This window comes from Cydia pomonella, chromosome 5 (genome assembly GCF_033807575.1).
Source record: "Cydia pomonella isolate Wapato2018A chromosome 5, ilCydPomo1, whole genome shotgun sequence".
NCBI classification, from domain to species: Eukaryota; Metazoa; Arthropoda; class Insecta; order Lepidoptera; family Tortricidae; genus Cydia; species Cydia pomonella.
In genome coordinates, this window is record NC_084707.1 from 12,904,317 (window position 1) to 12,921,866 (window position 17,550).

Here is a 17,550-nt window from a genome sequence, read left to right on the forward strand (position 1 = left end):
TATAAGATAATACATTTATTGTTATTATAATACTCATTACAGGTATAAGCAGTCATTGGATTAATTAATCAACATTTACTTTCCTTAACATCTTTTAAAATATTGTTAGATTGTAAAGCAGCCATGGCAAGATTTCTTTCTTGTTTCTCCTCATTCAGTTGCAACTGCAAGTTCTTAACGTCCAATTTGAGCGTTTTCATTTCGTTTTGTAATCGCATAACAACGGCCCACAAGCTCGGCGACCCGTGCGCCGCAGTCGGGTGTGCAGGCAGGGAAGGCGACCTCACTAGAGCTTCAATCGTCAATGGGCTCTCGTCGTCGCATTCTGGAAACAAAATTGAAAGCTAACGGAATACAGGCTTTCATTTTTTTTTGCTTATTGTCTATGTAATCATTGAATACCCACCTTGTAGCAGCGTATGAGTAGTTTCGTTGCAGAAAGGCAGTAAAATTAAGTGTCCTAAACCATATCTGTGATATATTATTAGAGAATGGTCATAGGTAGTAGGTACAGAAGGTGCCCGAGCGTGAAATTTGTGTTCATCAATTGTGTGTGGCGTATTAAACTCGGTGTAAACTTGCTTTTTACAATTATCAATAAAATAATCCAGTGACTTAGTCGCCTTTTGTAATGGGGTTCGTGTGCGACAAATCCGGTAGTTCTAATTTATTTCAGACGTGTTTATGTTGTTGCCTCAAATAATAATTCAAGTTTGTGACCCTGAGCGTCGAGCGCAACTTTGTCAAGAAACGAAAAAAGTAGACTAAATTTGCTATAATACGAGACTAGAATTGTCTCTGTAGACCTTATAGTTTCCGAGTCGGCTCACCGGGTCCAATCTATGCTATTTCTTCCTGCTCTTAGCAACTAGGGCAAGTTATACATCATTTTCATATAATTGAGGGACGAAAACATTATATCCATGCTTATAAAACGCCAAGTTGACCGATTTAAAAAAAAAAGTTAATATCTATAATTAAATTATTATGCCAGTTGTCACTGCCATCCGCTACATATTGTTACAAAAAAATGTATGGCGTCCTGCTTTGAAGTGATACTAATTCAAGTTCGAAAAAACTCGTTTAGTAGAAAAATTAGTCTATACTTTAAAAACGTTCTGAGAAGGTACTATAATTTTTTTGACGAAGTGCGTTCGGCGCTCGTTGTCACAAACTTGGATTATTCATTGGGCCAACATCATAAACAAATCTACAAAATATCATAACTACCGGATTTGACGCAAACGCTAATGTATAAAGTTACAGTTACTGTATTACAAATGGATTCCACCAATATAACTGCTGGTAGTTTCGGCACAAGTAGGTAGAACAGTGGCGAATCAGTCTGGTGTATTTGACAGTTAGACTTAGCTATGTAGGTTGTTACTAAATGAATGAATAACGACCGGAACAACATTAAGTTGGTGAGGTACTAAATATTAAATGTTAAGATAGAAAAGTTGTAGGTACATATTTATTTCATATAATTTGCTCAAAAAATAAATTATAAACTATGTAGTTACTATAATACATATATGTATATGCATACTAGTCGTAATTTATGTCAATGCAACACTGTAGGTATAGTATATATATTAACGATATTTAATAGTTTTAATATACTCACTACAGTTTTTAAAACTGCCTAAAACATTGGTTGTCAAAAACAAAGTATATAAATAATACCCATAAATTAAACAGTTACACAGGACGAAAAATACATAAAATATTTAAGTTATGGCGGATTCTTTCATCATACCATCTCATGGTTACATAAATATTGTTTTAAATAAAATGCTATAAATAGCTACTCAATACAGTCAATAAGAAAAAATCGCACTTTATCTATGTCTTTTCCACCAAATCCGTAAGGCAACGCTAAGAGTAAAATACATGATGTGCATTTTATTTAAAACGAATTAATTAAATTAGTACTTACATCAATTACAAAAAAAATACAACAAGACACCTACGAGTATGGTGGTCGTATTTCCGTCCAAGACATTTCTTGGATGTTTGAATCCATGTTATTCCTATCCTTGTTACAAACACAATCACCATACTCGTAAAGGGACGGGGGAAGTAAATAATTAATTTAGTATTCCTGCGTTCCTGACTCCAATTGAAAGACAATACAACGTCCTTATTCGATCTAATTGAGATTACATTTAACACGTAGAAGCAATAATAATATTAGACATACGGATATTAGAGAGAAATCAAGAAACTTTGATTTTGTAAGTTATAAATGTCATAATTATACCTTATTTATAATTTTACCGACCAACTCGCAAGCAAAATGAGGTTACACAAAACTCAACTGTTTATTTATATGTATACACTTAAAAATTTGCGGATATATCACGAGTAGTATCCATGAGCCTAGAGTGTAAGGATTTGTTACGTGGTAAGGAATTCATAGAGCAATTTATTTTCCTAGCACTATTTCACTGCGTTGGATAATTTTATTATAAGGTATCACGTCCCGGTTAGTATAACATAACAAAAAGTTTAAACATATTTCATACATATTTACAAGCCCAGGATTTATTTTGATCTCTATCCCTGTATTTATACGAATAAAATGGTCAAAAATGTAACAACATTTTTTGCCCTTCTTACCCGGACATGTATAGCCTTCTAAGTCCCAGAATCGTTACTTTGGTTTCTGATTTTGGAATCTTGAATTATTTAATCAAAGTTAAAATTACGTTTTGGAATAAACCCTTTATAAGAGCCTCTGAGACTCAGGAGGTATGACCCAAACATTTTTGCACATCTATGCTTTAAGTAGTAGTCTGCGGCCCTAGTAAAATAAAGCGGAGAAATATCAGGCTACGAAGTTTTATAGAAAGTTACCAATATTAACAGTTTTTAAGTTTTGTATAATATGTATTAACAAATTAATATTCATTCCATTAATGAATTGGTAAGTAATTGGTAATAATGTTTGAATAATATAAAAAAAGCATTGTACATATAGGAATATTAAATTCATTAAGCAGCTATAATTGCCTCCTTAGCTACAAGCTTGTTTGAAATACCTAAAATGTTTTGCCAGGTAGATTATGCCACAGTAAAACATTATTTTTGTACACCTCGGATTTAACATCACATGTAGAATATGTATAACGATAAATTTATAATTAATTTATACTTCTATTTATAAAAAGCGTCAATCCTTATCCACGCGCAATGCATGCTCGTTATCTACATTGTAACAAATTCGGGCATAAGAACGATCAACGGAGTTAGGTATTTTGCAATATTGCAGTTGGCACTGCTGTAGTCTAGTGGCCGGGTATTTACATACACGTTGCACGGTTGCAGTGGCGCGTTTGCATTCAATATTTAACGAATAACACGCCGCGCCGCCCTGGTGCTCTGATTACCCACTGCAACACCTAATGTTCACTCATGTTTCTATTAGGAACCTCCTCACGTGTACTCAGGTCAATTATACATTTTATAAGATAGAATATATAGATTACTTGGATGTCATTAATTTTATATCTAAAAATCGGACAAGTGCGAGTCGGAATCGCCCACCGAGAGTTCCGTACAAATTTTTATTTTTTATTTTTTACAAATTTATAGTTTTGAGATTTTTCCCTGTAGTTATAGTGTATGACAATTTTACTTGTTCTACGTCAACGGGAAGTACCCTATAAATTTGAATTCCGTATCTTTTTTTACGGTAACATAGAAGTTTGATATTTTTACAGCTTCAAGGGACTCTAGACCTGAGTATAAGGTTTTAATTTCAAATTGATACCTCAACGCCTTCCCGAGATAAAGGTTCTTGGCAGACAAACGGACGGACAACAAGATCCTATAAGGGTTCCGTTTTTTCTTTTGACGACGGAACCCTAAAAAGAAGACCAACGTATTCGTAGCGTCTAGCGTCTCCGACATATATTGAACACGCAAAATTTTATAATATTTAGATATACATAATATGTCCCTAATTGCTATTTTTTATAATTGAAATCCTCTACTAAAAACATACAATAAAAAAGAAATAATTTACTTGTCACATTATCCTTAATCTACTTACACTTTTACCAACTACAACTACAGAACTACATTTGAACTCAATGTGTCGATTTTTCGAAATTATTCGCATACCGTTCCATGATGTTTATATAGTATGCTTAAATAAACAACATTAGTAGGTACGAGTATAGGTGTCGTATAGTGAAAATTGAGTTTATGTTATGCTTATTTGCTTATATGGCACCTATTGACGGCACAAAATTGTTTTTAATCAAACATTTAAGTAAATCTAACCTGTCGCACGCACCGTGTGTTACTCATCATCACGCATGCTAAATTTTGAGCGACACACGTATCTTTCAATAAAGTATTTTGAAACGAGCATAAACATAGACGTTTAAACTGATATTTATCTTTTTCTTTTTTCTTTTTTTTTTTGTGATACGCATATAAATTTACTAGTATATTTAAGTTAGTAGTAGTTAGTAGTTTATAAAAGTTTCTGCTAAAATTTAATTTTCGATAAAAGCTTTTTCTGCTAGCTGAACTACACTTGGCACAGCCTATAACTTCTCACTGCGATGATTCTAACACGCCCAAATCAAAAATAATGTGTAATTCTATTTTAAAGCATCTTCTTCAATTATCAAATCGGCTTGATAGATGGTTAAGACAATATACATATTGTTTTAACAATATGACATAGGTATGCTTCTTGTATACAAACTTTACAAATTAAAGAAAATATTGTAAAATACATATAAGTAGTAAAAGTTTTTGGAATACGTTCTCAAAAATACTCGAATTTGTTCCCTAACGCGCGATAAGTACCTACAGGTGAGTTTGATTTTTGGTTTAAGCTAAACAGATTCACTTTTGTAGTTAGGAACGTTACAAAGCACAAAACGCTCCTTATAGCACTAAATCATTAATATAGTAACGGCGGGCTGCTGCCACTGCTCCCGAAATAGTCTCACCTGAGAAATGAAACTGCGAGCCGTTTTGGATACTGACGCAATTTTCATAAAGCTTCACCTACCATGTCACACCTTAAACCCGGCACTACGGACTACTCCCAACATATTAGTATAAATAATGTTCTACACAATTCAATGCGCATGCATTTTATATTATTATATCCAATATGCACCATCAATTTTATTATCTATAATACAATCAAAAAGCCAACCTATAAAATTAAATTGATTTGTAAATCTAACCTAATATATTAATAATACTGCACTCGTTATAGTAATATATATACGCGTGTTAAGGCGATAACAAGCCAGTCACATTAGCTTTCGCAAAAGAAAATAAGACGATAATATTTCCAAAATATACTTTTCTGACTAGAAAATGTAGTTTCCTTTACTATGCTAAATTACACCCAGGTAGGGTTCCTCCCGTCTTATTTCCAATTCGAATCATGGTTAAACCAGAACTTTAACACTTTTTTTAAATATCGCTTTGGTTAAATCGTTACAGAGCCACATCCATTAAAAATAATGGTACGAACAGAATCAATTTCTTTTAGTCCTAAGTAAATGTCATTAGTATGAGTCATCGTTTAGTAATAATAATAATATTAAAACTGGGTCAATGTTCAATTGTTCACGCACATTCATGTAATTTTTAATGATGGATTAATTGAATGATAGACGCCTTTTGAGGACCAGGGTCAAATGATCGAAAAAGAGAGGAACTACTTGTGTCAGTCGAAGTGGTGAGATTTGGTGAGTTGTTTGACGAAAGATCCGCAGCACCAAGTGGAGGACCGTGCTGAGCGAGCGGCGCGGGGAGCGCCGAGCGGGGCGGGCGCGGGCGCGGAGGCGGGAGCGACTGCGCGCAGCGCCGCCGCGAGGCTCGGGTGCGACCCGCTGCGCCGTTCCCGACCCTCGCACAGCTTCTGCCTGCGCTCCTCTGAACATTCCCATAGATTCGGGTTAGAACGGTTCATCTGGAACTTGCGTTCCGAGAGCAGCCTCCTCGTCTCGGGGCCGCGGTACAGGTAAGTGTCGGCAGCTGAGCTTTTGTTACGCTTCACTTTCGAAGACTTGCTGCAGCCTACGTAGTCAGGGGTCTCACTTCTTTGGACGATAGGCAATTTAGTGTAGTTATAGTGAAAAATGTTAGAAGCGGGTGCGTGATATTGTACTTTACCAAGAGACAAGTGACCGCAATCCACTGCAGGTGCGATATAAAGGCAGCCGCATGTAACAAAATAGAAAGTTTCAGACTACCGTGGCACATAAATACACCTGGGTTAATACATGTACTTAGATGCTGGGTGCACAACATAGCACAGTTGGAACCAAATTCATTGGTCACCAACATTAACGTGCTCAACGTGCTCGTTAGTTACGTCAGTTAGGTTACAAAATGCATTAATAATATTAACATTTCTACTTAAATATTACTTTTATATGTCTCTAATTTCAGTGGTAAGGAGAGAAAAATGCGATGAATTACTTACTAGTATTTACTACATAGTTTTATTATGAGATTCATAGTACGAGTATATTTTACTTCTATCTGGACTAGAAAGCCGTTTTGTACTAGATTTTAGCATTAATGGATTTTTCTAAATAGGTACGCCGTACAAATTAATTACATAAAATAATATTCCTTTAACAATAGTTTGTATGAGTACAGTAAATCACTATTATATAGTAAGAAAAGTTAGTAAAGCATGCTGCAACCTCATGCACTATAAAAGTCTGTGCTCACTTAGGAATATGTATATATTATAGTGAGTGTTTACGTATGTAAATAAATAAATACGAGTATCAATCGTTAACAACACCAACAACAAAATGTCGAACAAGTATAAAAGTACAAGCGCTACTTTTTATGACTAGCGTTATATTTGGTTCAGGGTGTTGATTATTACACATCATTCTAAAAACCAACTGATAATACGGTTTCTTGACTTGGCATGTCTCCTCCTTGTAGCCTCGAATATCTCCAGTGGTATATTGGGTACTGCATAATAAAATATACAGCAATGTTAGTAAAACCCTTTACTAGTATTAGATATTAGGAAACGGGTAGCATAACAGTTATTGTATAAATTGTCAAACTTTTGTCCAAATTAAACAGAGTTTTGTCCAATACGCATACAACTTTCAGAAAATTATAAATTAGTGCGTTAATACTCGCGACAAACACAAAAGGTACTTTGGAGACTTCATTAGGTAGGAAATCGCAAAGCAATTGGGAATAACTCGAACAACACGCAGTCCAGTCAGACCATTAGTCATAAAATTTGAGAACTACAGAATCTATTTTTAGTATCACAGACGCAACACACCTAATCTAATGTTTTTCTGACCAACATGATAGGAAAGAAATGAGATACTCACCAGAACTTACAGCATTTCTACAGCGCGCCGAAGTGCAATAGGCTTCGATGACCTTGAGAATAAGAGCGTCTTCTTCATAGGAATTTGACTTTCGTTGATGTGGTGCATACGGATGCGTCGGGCCTATGTTCTCATCGGATCCCACCGTAAAGGATTGCGGCCGCAGGGGCGGCGCGGGGCGCAAACATGTTATACTCCACCCTAAAATAGACATTTTATATCAGTTCGAACATACAACTTCTTTCTACAAGAAAATCAAGTAATTGTACATTCACCTACCTTTATTGCTGTAGTTCGATCCCGCCGTGTCGATGAAATCAACGGATGAGAATTTTTTGCCGATAGCATTTTTATTTGGTTTGGCAGGCGACTGATCAATAGAGTCGCAAGAATTTAAAAGCCAGCGTGCCGACTGATTTTTTTGTTTACTTTTTGACGTTTGCTGGTTATGCTGCGAATAGCTTTGATGGTTGTTGAATGAGTGTGATCTTTTGTGGCTGGTTAGACCCGACGATAAATCAGGGTTATTGCCGTCTGTCATGGCCATCTATAAAAAAATAAAAATATACATAAGTTCTTCAATCCAGACTATACATGCATGTCTATTTCAAAAATACCACACAACGTACCTATATACTTTAACATATCTAATTTAGGTAATCACTTATTCAGGTTAGGTGAGCGTTGCTTGAAAATCGGAACAGAATAGAGTTAGAAAAATGACGGTATATGTCAGAATTTGCGAACTTGTTTATTTTGATTGGAATATTGTAATGTCTCGACAGTTCCATTATTGTTTACTGAGTATTCATCAACAACATCCGCTCAACATCTATTTAAAGCACACTTTATAGCCCACATTTGTGACCCGGCTCCATCTCAGCTTGAATCTGAGTGCCTAATACGTATTTATACTATTATAACGGTACTCAAACGTTTCATTGAATACTATCGCTTTTTAATTTTCTAATTATTTTATGGACCCAGGTTCAAATGGATTTCGAATCGATCGCATTCACTTAGTATTGGTAGGTAGGTATATTCACATAGTACTTTATACATTTGTACCTCTAGTGATTGATATAGGCACAGGTAATAAAAGCATATCCATGCACTTCTCTTAAATTGTTAGTAAATGAGGTATCTAGTTGCAGTGGCAGGTATTTTTTCAGTTAGTAAGATGAATAAACACAGGCAAGGATGATCAAGTAAAGCACTGCAACACTGGGGTAACTAATGACAGCATTAATGGTTACAAAACTTCAAGGCAGTAAGTATTATTATCTTCAAACCAGTGATGTACAAACAGTCTCTCTTTACAAAAGTATTATCCTTGCCTGAGTCGGTGACCACTGTTATGGGTAACTTTGCTTTCATCCACCAATGCGCATACAAGTCCGAACGATACACCATGAAGCCACTCTTTGCTTCAGTTAAATCCTTTTGGAATTTAGATAAGTCCTCGCTGCGAGATCTAGTTTTGCGAGTTGCCACACTTTCTCCTCTTTTTGCTTGGACCTTTTCTTGATCAAAAACATCACAATTCCGACGTTGATTCACACGAGACGGTCTATCAATTTTCATATCATCACCTTCGGGCTTCTCCCTGAATATACGCATGTGGTAATGTAGACTAGGTTTTGTACGCTCTGTTATATACAAGGTACTCCATTGACAGGGTACAGGCTGTCGAACATTCTTTGGAATCTCTAGATGGGTACTGGGCTTGCGGTAGATACGTGGTGGAGGCTTGGGTTTTAATTTGATCTCTGGCACATATCGGTCGATGTTATGACGAATGGAAGTCCTTTTAATTTGTGGCGACGACACCGGCGGGGTGGCTGCATACGTAGAAGTCGTGTGGATATTTGACGAATCCATCACGTCAAGACTAGTTTCGGACGTTACACTCGTCACGCAAGAAGTTCTAGCCGTAGAACCGAAAGGAGATGTGCACCTACATTGATCTTCGAAATTAGCTGCCTCTATTTCGGACAGTGTTAAATTTTTACGGCGGTCATCAAAAGTTCCCTGCGACAAATTTTCTACTATTTTTTCATGTCCATCAGAGTCATTTCCTGTGCTTCCGCCAGCATATTCATGCAAGTTCAACTCAGGAGATGCTAAGTTACAGCTTCCGACCACTCCTGAATCCGAAGATCTCGGGCTAGGGCATAAAGACCTATTGCAGCATTCACACTTCTTGCATAATTTATTTCCGTCAGACTGTGAACTCATCCTTTGAAGCGAGGGTTCATTATTTTTACAGAAGCTTTCAGTTTCCACCATTGACTTCGACAATGAACGCCTGATTCTTTTGTCAGAATTAAGAGAATGCTTACGAAAAGGAATATCGGTATTAAGGTTCATGTTAATTACTTTAACATCATCTTCTTCGTTTCTAAACATTGGAGGCGGATCAATGACTGGATGATCAGGGTAAATAAAATCGTTACAGAGTTTTGGGGATGGTGGTGCGATTTCTTGCAATATATCTGTTATTGAATTCTCTTCGACTATATCTTGAGAATGTGTTTCCTCTGTTGATTTCCATAGCTTTGGGACGGAATCCTTTTTAACCTTAATGGGAAAGCTTTGCCTAGTAGGAACGAAATCAGAATTTTCATATCCTAACGTATTCATTAGAATATCCTGGTCAATGTTTACCAAATCTTCACAAGCCATATAAGGTCTCACTTCAAAAGAAGAGTTTTCTGTACTTTCTGAATGTTGTGCAAGTAGACGTCTGACACAATTCTGCACACGTTGGGATTTTTGTAAAGGAGTGTCTTCAGGGCTATTCACGGCTTGAAAAATATTCGTGTGGGACGGAATTGACAAAAATATATTTTTCGTACAATCTCCCCTAATTAATTCGGACTCCTCGAGGTTTATATTATTTGTGCTATCCATGTAGCGGACGTAGCCATAATTACTTCCCCAACTACTAACCGAGGAAGCAGTTCTAGGACTCGTAATATCCTGAGCATTTTGTCTTAGCATTTTAGGGCAGGGCAAATCATCTATATCGGCATAGCTAGAGCTTGTATATGACTCAGTGGTGTCAGATTCCCTCTCACTATCGCTATCCGACCCATCTGTTTCGGTGCCAACAGTCCCGTCATTTTCTATTCTTAGCCTTATATGGTTCTTATGTTTTCTCATTACGGGTATTCCCGTTAGTTCAAAGGCTTTTGCCCATGTCCGTTCATGTAACAATTTACGCAACATTTGTCTAGTGATAACCTTTTTCTTAACTAGTCTCGCAAAATACTTGGTAAGTGAATAATAAGGTGATGCAGAGGGATAACTTGGCGGTGGCAAAGTCACATGATAAAGGCTACGACGGCTAGAATTGATGCTAGACAGCGCTCCTTCAGAAGGAGAACGGGTCAGCTGTGTGAAACATCATAAAAATACCTTAATATTGCAACTATTTAAACAATACTAATTAAGTCTTCACAGTCATCTGTAACAGTAACAAAGTAGCCAAAACACATAGTGATCCGTTCAGGCGCTATTATAGCCCTGCTAAGCCTTAAATTATTTATCTTAAAATTATATTTTCAAAATAATTTGTTATGAGATATTGCTTACGAGGGCGGTATACGGGCTACACCCAGGACATTGTGTACCGCGCCACGACTGAGAATGTATTAATCCTGACCAAGGACTTAAAAGATGTTCCCTTCTAGTCACAAAATAAATTGGTCAAACCAGGATTTTACACTCATACAACGATCCTTTTATAGAGGTTATCTTGCTTGCGCATGAAAGATATAGAATGTATCTTAGCTACTTTTAAGTAACATGGATAGATAATTAAATAATAACTAAATTAATATACTTACATGTGGCAGCGATTGCGGCTGTCCAGGTTCATGAACAGGACTGCTGTTGTTCGAATGTTTTTGCAACAAACTGACCCAGTTATCGGCCTCCGCTCGTGTCTGACACACCGCTACTATGGTGTCTATCATTGGACCACTAATTTCAAATGCATTCTTCCTTGTTTCAGAGTCGTCCAGTTTGCAGACTGTTATACCGGTGAGTGGCAGACAACCCTAAAATGGAATCAGGATATTCAGATGCAACAGTAAGCATGATAAAAATTAATATTTAACCATGAGAATGGTAGGTCACATCTGCTAGTAAGATATCAGTACTCTACTTAAATTCGACAAGAATGAGAGGTATACTTAGTCAGGTCATAAGTTCTGTCAAAAAGGTTTTGACTCGTAAAAAAGCTACAGGTGCAGATTCCTTATTATTCATATATATATATAAAGCTTATTTAATGCTGAAATATTTACAATATAAATTAACGTAATATGTTGTCTCAGTTTTCCCTAATTCCATGTAATATTCTGAAAAATGTTATAAAAAACACGTGACCTGTTCAAGGTGATTTTTATGCCTATTTATTTATTTATCTTTTTTATATGTGGAATTTTAATACATAAAACAAAAGCTGGATCTTTTATCTACATATATTAAAATATACAAGGTGGCCAAAAAATATGTGCATTCCCGTTGCCAGGGAGTTTTTGGGATTATCCTCCCATTTTTCGCGATTTCGGGGTAGGTCCCATTGTAAATGTTGCTCAGTATAAGTCCAAAAACTTCCTCGCAACGGGAATGCACATATTTTTTGGCCACCGTGTATAGTTCATGTGTCATGTGAATTGGTATTTCCAAAATTGCAACTGTACGTGTATTACCAAACCTACTTGTTGGATGGCAGTCAAAAATTAGTGTGTCACTGAAAAGTACCCTAAGTTTGAAGGGTATTAGCTGAAGTACAGACTTGTCGGAGAACTAAATGTTGGTGATAAAATAATGTTCTAATAAAGTACGTTCATACAAGTAAACAATTGTACCCCTTTTATTAATGTCACGCTGAATTTACTCCCTTTTGTAAAGTATAATTTTTCACAATCCAGCCGCGTATTCTCGTCTAACGATAATTTCAAAGTAAACAAGTAGTAAATAAAGACGTGATCTACATTTGAAACTGATTATATTACATTTTGATCAGTATAAAACAAGCTTTCAAATCATGGCAAACTTTTTTTATTAAAAGCTTTGTATTACATTTTATCAGTCAAAACCTTTGTGGCAGACCTTATCACATAATGTATGTTTTGAAGTATAATAACAAAGATAACTTAAAGGTATTTTTGGACAACTAGAAGAGCTACATGAGGTTTACTAACCATAGTTCCCCCCAACCCCTGACCTAAGAGAACCTTGCCGTAAGTGTGTTAATGTACTACAGTGAGACAAACTTGAATAATATTTGTCACAATTTAAAATAAACCGTCTGTGGTTTACATCTGAACCGCAGTTTAATATTTAACTTACCTCATATACAAACGCGGACACCCTCTTACTAACAGACAGCAAAAGAAGCGCCGAAGGGAAAAGCACGAGGTACCGGTCTTGGTGCGAAGGGCCCACCGCTACACTTCCCATGTGCAAGACATCGCCTAGTGCCGCCAGCTCGCCACCGGGCCATCCGCGCACTTCTCCTGTTACTACTTGGAGCTCTAGCTCTTTTTGCCGCCGTAATGCTGCGCAGCCACTCTGGACGGAATAAAAAAAATTAAACTTTCAAAGCTAAAAATGTAATGGTAAAAATAGATTTTTGAAAGAGCGTCCTAGTTTGGGTTCCTAATTACGTAAGTAAAACAAGTAAAAACGGGATATTTTTGAAACCTTTCATTAAACTTCACAATTTCACATGTGTGTTTGTTTACTCGTATATGCCGCGTCAGAGGGGCATTTGGACTATTTGGAGTTATCACATATGGTGGATTTTTATGCCGATTAGACTGTGTGGTTTGTTATTGTGTAGCGTCGCTGCGTTACTTTCGTTTGACATATTGAAAAAATAAATGTTACAACAGGATTGCATAGTTACCATTCATAATTTTTTTTTATACTACGTTGGTGGCAAACAAGCATACGGCCCGCCTGATGGTAAGCAGTATCCGTAGCCTATGTACGCCTGCAACTCCAGAGGAGTTACATGCGCGTTGCCAACCCTATCCCCCTCCCGCCCCTCGTTGAGCTCTGGCAACCTTACTCACCGGCAGGAACACAACTATGAGTAGGGTCTAGTGTTATTTGACTGCGATTTTCTGTAAGGTGGAGGTACTTTCCCAGTTGGGCTCTGCTCTAGATCTGGAATGACATCCGCTGTGATGTGCCCTACCACACAGAGCGAGATGACATTCACAATGCCCATACCTCTCTTGTGGACGTAGTTTAAGGACGTACCCGGGTCCAAATTTGGGCACCTAAACTGACGTTTGGGGGCGTGTGTTTAGGGCCCCGTAGATTCGTCTTCTTCTCTCACTCTCACTGAATGTAAGCGTGAGCGAGATGGATGTGTGTGATCGGGACCGCGGATATCATGTGTTTGAATTTTAATTTGTTCGCTGAGTTCCCTCAAAAATAAAATTGCGCATTTTTAGAAGCTTTTTTCATATTTTTAGGTGTTGTGTATAAATTGCAACAAATATTTAAAGTGCGTTTTAAACCTGTACTCGCGACTTTTTTCTATCGAGCGAAAGTATAAAAATCCGGATTCGAATCGCTGAAGTCCCTATAGAGAAAACCTTTGAAAAGCGTAATGTTATGTAAAAATAAAAAGAAGGTAGGATTTTTAAAAAACTCCGCTCTCTGAATCTACGGCACCTTAATGGGATTACAACGACATGGTAGAAATGTTACACGTTTTATGCATAAAAGTAGCTTTTATTTTTATGGTTCCCTCATCTCTAGCGATGCGCTTCGAGAACATGTCGCTCCTGCACTTGCCATCACCGGGTACAAAGACACAAAGCAAGGAATAATTGAATTGAGAATTGAGCAGATAGAATGTCTTGGATAAGTCCGCAGACAACAATAATACTTAAAGCGTCATCTTTGTAAACAACTGAAGCACGATGTGTGTCGCCCCTGACCGGATGCGCCTCGTGAACATGTCGCGCCAGCACTTGCTATCGCCGGGTACTTGCTGAGCCGACAGAATGGTTTGGACAGGCCCGCAGTGAACATTAATACTTACAGCTATATCTTTGTAAACAACTGAAGCGCGATGTGTGTCGCCCCTGTCCGGATGTGCCTCGTGAACATGTCGTGCCAGCTCTTGTAGCATCGCCGGGTACTTGCTGAGGCGACGGAATGGCTTGGATAGTCCTGCTGTTAGTACTAACACTCCAGGGCATACGGCACCAGCATTCTCCATCCATGTGTTAAGTTCCTCCCTAAGAATTGAGGGGATTGAAATGTTAGTCTCTGTAATGCAGTTGTTCAAACCGCGGCTATAAAACTGAATGATCATTTAAATGTTTAAGCTGCTGATTAAAATCATTATTTTAAATTTAAAACATAGCTATACATTTGCAACAATACTTTTATCAATATGCCATCCATTTGTACTCAAAAGGATAAAATTTACTATCCAATCCTTGAAACAAATTGACTTACTTGTATTTGTCGAGGATGCACACTGCTTTAGGGTGGCCAGCACAGTATGTTTGATGCACTGATTTTATCTTTGGAGCCCATTGCAGGAAAAGGCCACCCACCCGCTGGTCGGGGCCTGTTTTGGTTGCACATTCTTCTAACAGGGAAAGGAACTGTTCATGAGTTTGTAGCACCTCATCTATATTACCAGTCAATTGCTTGAATTCATCTCTTGTTAGCCTAAAAACAATTTTGTGCTTTGGACTTTATGATTGTTACACATAATTTAACTAAGTTTAAAAATAATTGTAGTTAAAACATCTCTTCTTCTTTCTCCTTGCATTGTCCCAGCATTTTGCCACGGATCATGGGAGCCTGGGGTCCGCTTGACTAGAAATCCCAAGATTTGGCATAGACACTAGTTTTTACGAAAGCGAGTGCCATCTGACCTTCCAACCCAGAGGGTAAACTAGGCCTTGTTGGGGCCTTAGTCCGGATTCCTCACGATGTTTTCCTTCACTGAAAAGCGACTGGTAAATATCAAATGTCATGTTGTACATTAAGTTCCGAGAAACTCATTTGTACGAGCAAGGGTTTGAACCTGTGACCTCCGGATTGAAAGTTGCATGCTCTTATCACTAGGCCACCAGCACTTCTTTTTAGTTAAAACATGTTTACTCTTATCATACTAGATACAAAACTGTAATTTTTTTAACCAAAAAAGCATACCATCAAATCCACAGCCCAGGCTATTAACATAACAGAAAGCTCATCCACCTCAGGTTTCATTACTTACTTGATTACTTGATTTATTACTTTGTGATTAACAGACTATTATATTTTTAAATTTATACAATAAAAAAAGTTCATACAACCAAATGTTAATACAAACTAGGGATAAAAAGTAGGTATGGTGGCCTGGAATAATATGTTACACAACAAACGGTCCAAATGTATCTGGCACAATCTTATTTGAAAGATAAGAGAGTCACCTATTTTTGTGGCCCTTGTTGTGTAAGATATTATTGCAGATGACTGTACACCTTGTACTCTTGTTTCATCTGTATGATTTTAGGCATGCTTGGTTAAAGAATGGAATTAATATATTTGTTTGCTTACATATCACTATTCTCCAGGGGTTGTAGGAAATTACTGGCCAGCCCCTGCATCTCGGCCACATGTGCCTTTTCTGAATCAATGATGTCTTTGAGGACAACATTTCTAAATGCTTGAATTTCAGATGCTGCTCTAATAGGAGATGTAGTTAAAGATCCAGCTTGATCTAAAATAAATATAATATTAATTGTTGAGTGTTAAAGATCAACAGAAACAAAAAAATAAAAAATAAAATTATTTTATTTTTTAATAAGCAGGCAGGCAGTTATGACAACTTATATGGCCTGTATTCATAAAGATAGTTGTCATGAACAAGTAGTACATATTTTTAATGTATATTTTTTTTAAGTATTTACTGGCATCTTGAATACATTAACTTGACCTACTCTAAAATAAACAAATGAGGACATTAGGATTATATATTGTTAGATAACAGACTTATTTCATGATCATAATTGCAATGAAAAAAAACATTACCTTTACATTCTGTAACATAATTACTAGGGAACCACCCAGTGGTTTCCCCTAAGGTACCTTCCCACCAGCCCCCTTCCTCCTTCTGAGTAACGGTGATAATATCACCCTTTTTGAAACACAGTTCGTCATTATTCTTGCCTTTGAATGAGTAGATTGCTTTTACTAAGCAACTTTCAGTTGACATTGTGTAGAAACTCTAGCACCATGTTATGAATTTGCTGTAAATACAAACGACAACCATGACCTAGGAAAAACAGAGTTAAGACAGAAATGGTAATAGAAGGTATAACTATTAAAAAGACCTTTTAATCAAAAATAAATTCAAGGTAGCATTCACGCTGCTAATACTAAACCAAGTAGGTATTACAGAGTGGCAGATTGTTGGAAAGTTAATATTCCTCTGTTGTTACTTACTGATTTTGAATGTCCTCTTTGCTTCTGGTAGCATAAAACACGTAATTACGACAGGATGTCAAACAATTTCCGGAATTTGCGAGACGATTGAAGGGACCAAAATGACTTATGGATTCCTGTTCATAATTACACTGAGTTGTGAACGATGATATATTTAAACACTTGTTGCTTCTACTTTGGTAACTGAAGAGGACACTGATAAAATTGATACCAAAAGACAAAAAAATATTTCATCGCACATACTACTCTCCACTACACTGACTTGACTTCCAAAAATAAATACCATAGACTAGACTAGACCAAACCTAGACAAGGGATACGACAGATAAGGGCCTCGACATACTTCACTGATAATCGCTTGTGACTTGCGTTACATTGAGACATTTGATGTTAAATTCGTTGCACTCACATAGGTGCCCAGTTTGATGCACTCATGGTGCACTAGATGCTTATTGCGCTCTATAGGACTTAAATAACCAATAAAATCAGAAAGTTGTCTGAACGCTCGCAATACCACAGAATATATATATCTTGTACTTCAGGGGGCCTACCGCGAAAAACGAAGTTCGCAAATTACCGGGATCTTTCTCTTTTACTCGGACTAAGACGTAAGACGTAATTAAAGTGACAGAAAAAAATGCCCGTAATTGACGAACTTCGACTTTCGCGGTTATAGCTCAGTTACGTCAATTATAAAATGTCATTGACA

General features: G+C 37.0%; 1 protein-coding gene across 4 annotated transcripts; it reads right to left on the bottom strand.

The window, feature by feature from the left end:
- On the bottom strand, positions 1-17,274 carry LOC133517739 (rho guanine nucleotide exchange factor 7-like). Of its 4 annotated transcripts, XM_061851125.1 has the most exons (11): positions 16,842-17,274; positions 16,428-16,645; positions 15,954-16,116; positions 14,856-15,074; positions 14,434-14,632; positions 12,723-12,944; positions 11,210-11,422; positions 7,638-7,905; positions 7,359-7,559; positions 6,907-6,978; positions 1,461-6,180 (listed from the first exon to the last, which is right to left on the bottom strand). In XM_061851125.1, the coding sequence occupies exons 2-11, from the start codon at positions 16,609-16,611 to the stop codon at positions 5,708-5,710; spliced, it is 2,214 nt and encodes a 737-aa protein (XP_061707109.1). In that variant the 5' UTR covers positions 16,612-16,645; positions 16,842-17,274; the 3' UTR covers positions 1,461-5,707. The 4 variants fall into 4 exon arrangements, with proteins under 4 accessions (XP_061707111.1, XP_061707109.1, XP_061707110.1 ...); XM_061851127.1 differs by lacking the exons at positions 1,461-6,180; positions 6,907-6,978 and adding an exon at positions 1-325 and having other exon boundaries at positions 16,842-17,140; XM_061851126.1 differs by lacking the exon at positions 6,907-6,978 and having other exon boundaries at positions 16,842-17,143.
- Between the last annotated feature and the right edge of the window lie 276 nt (positions 17,275-17,550).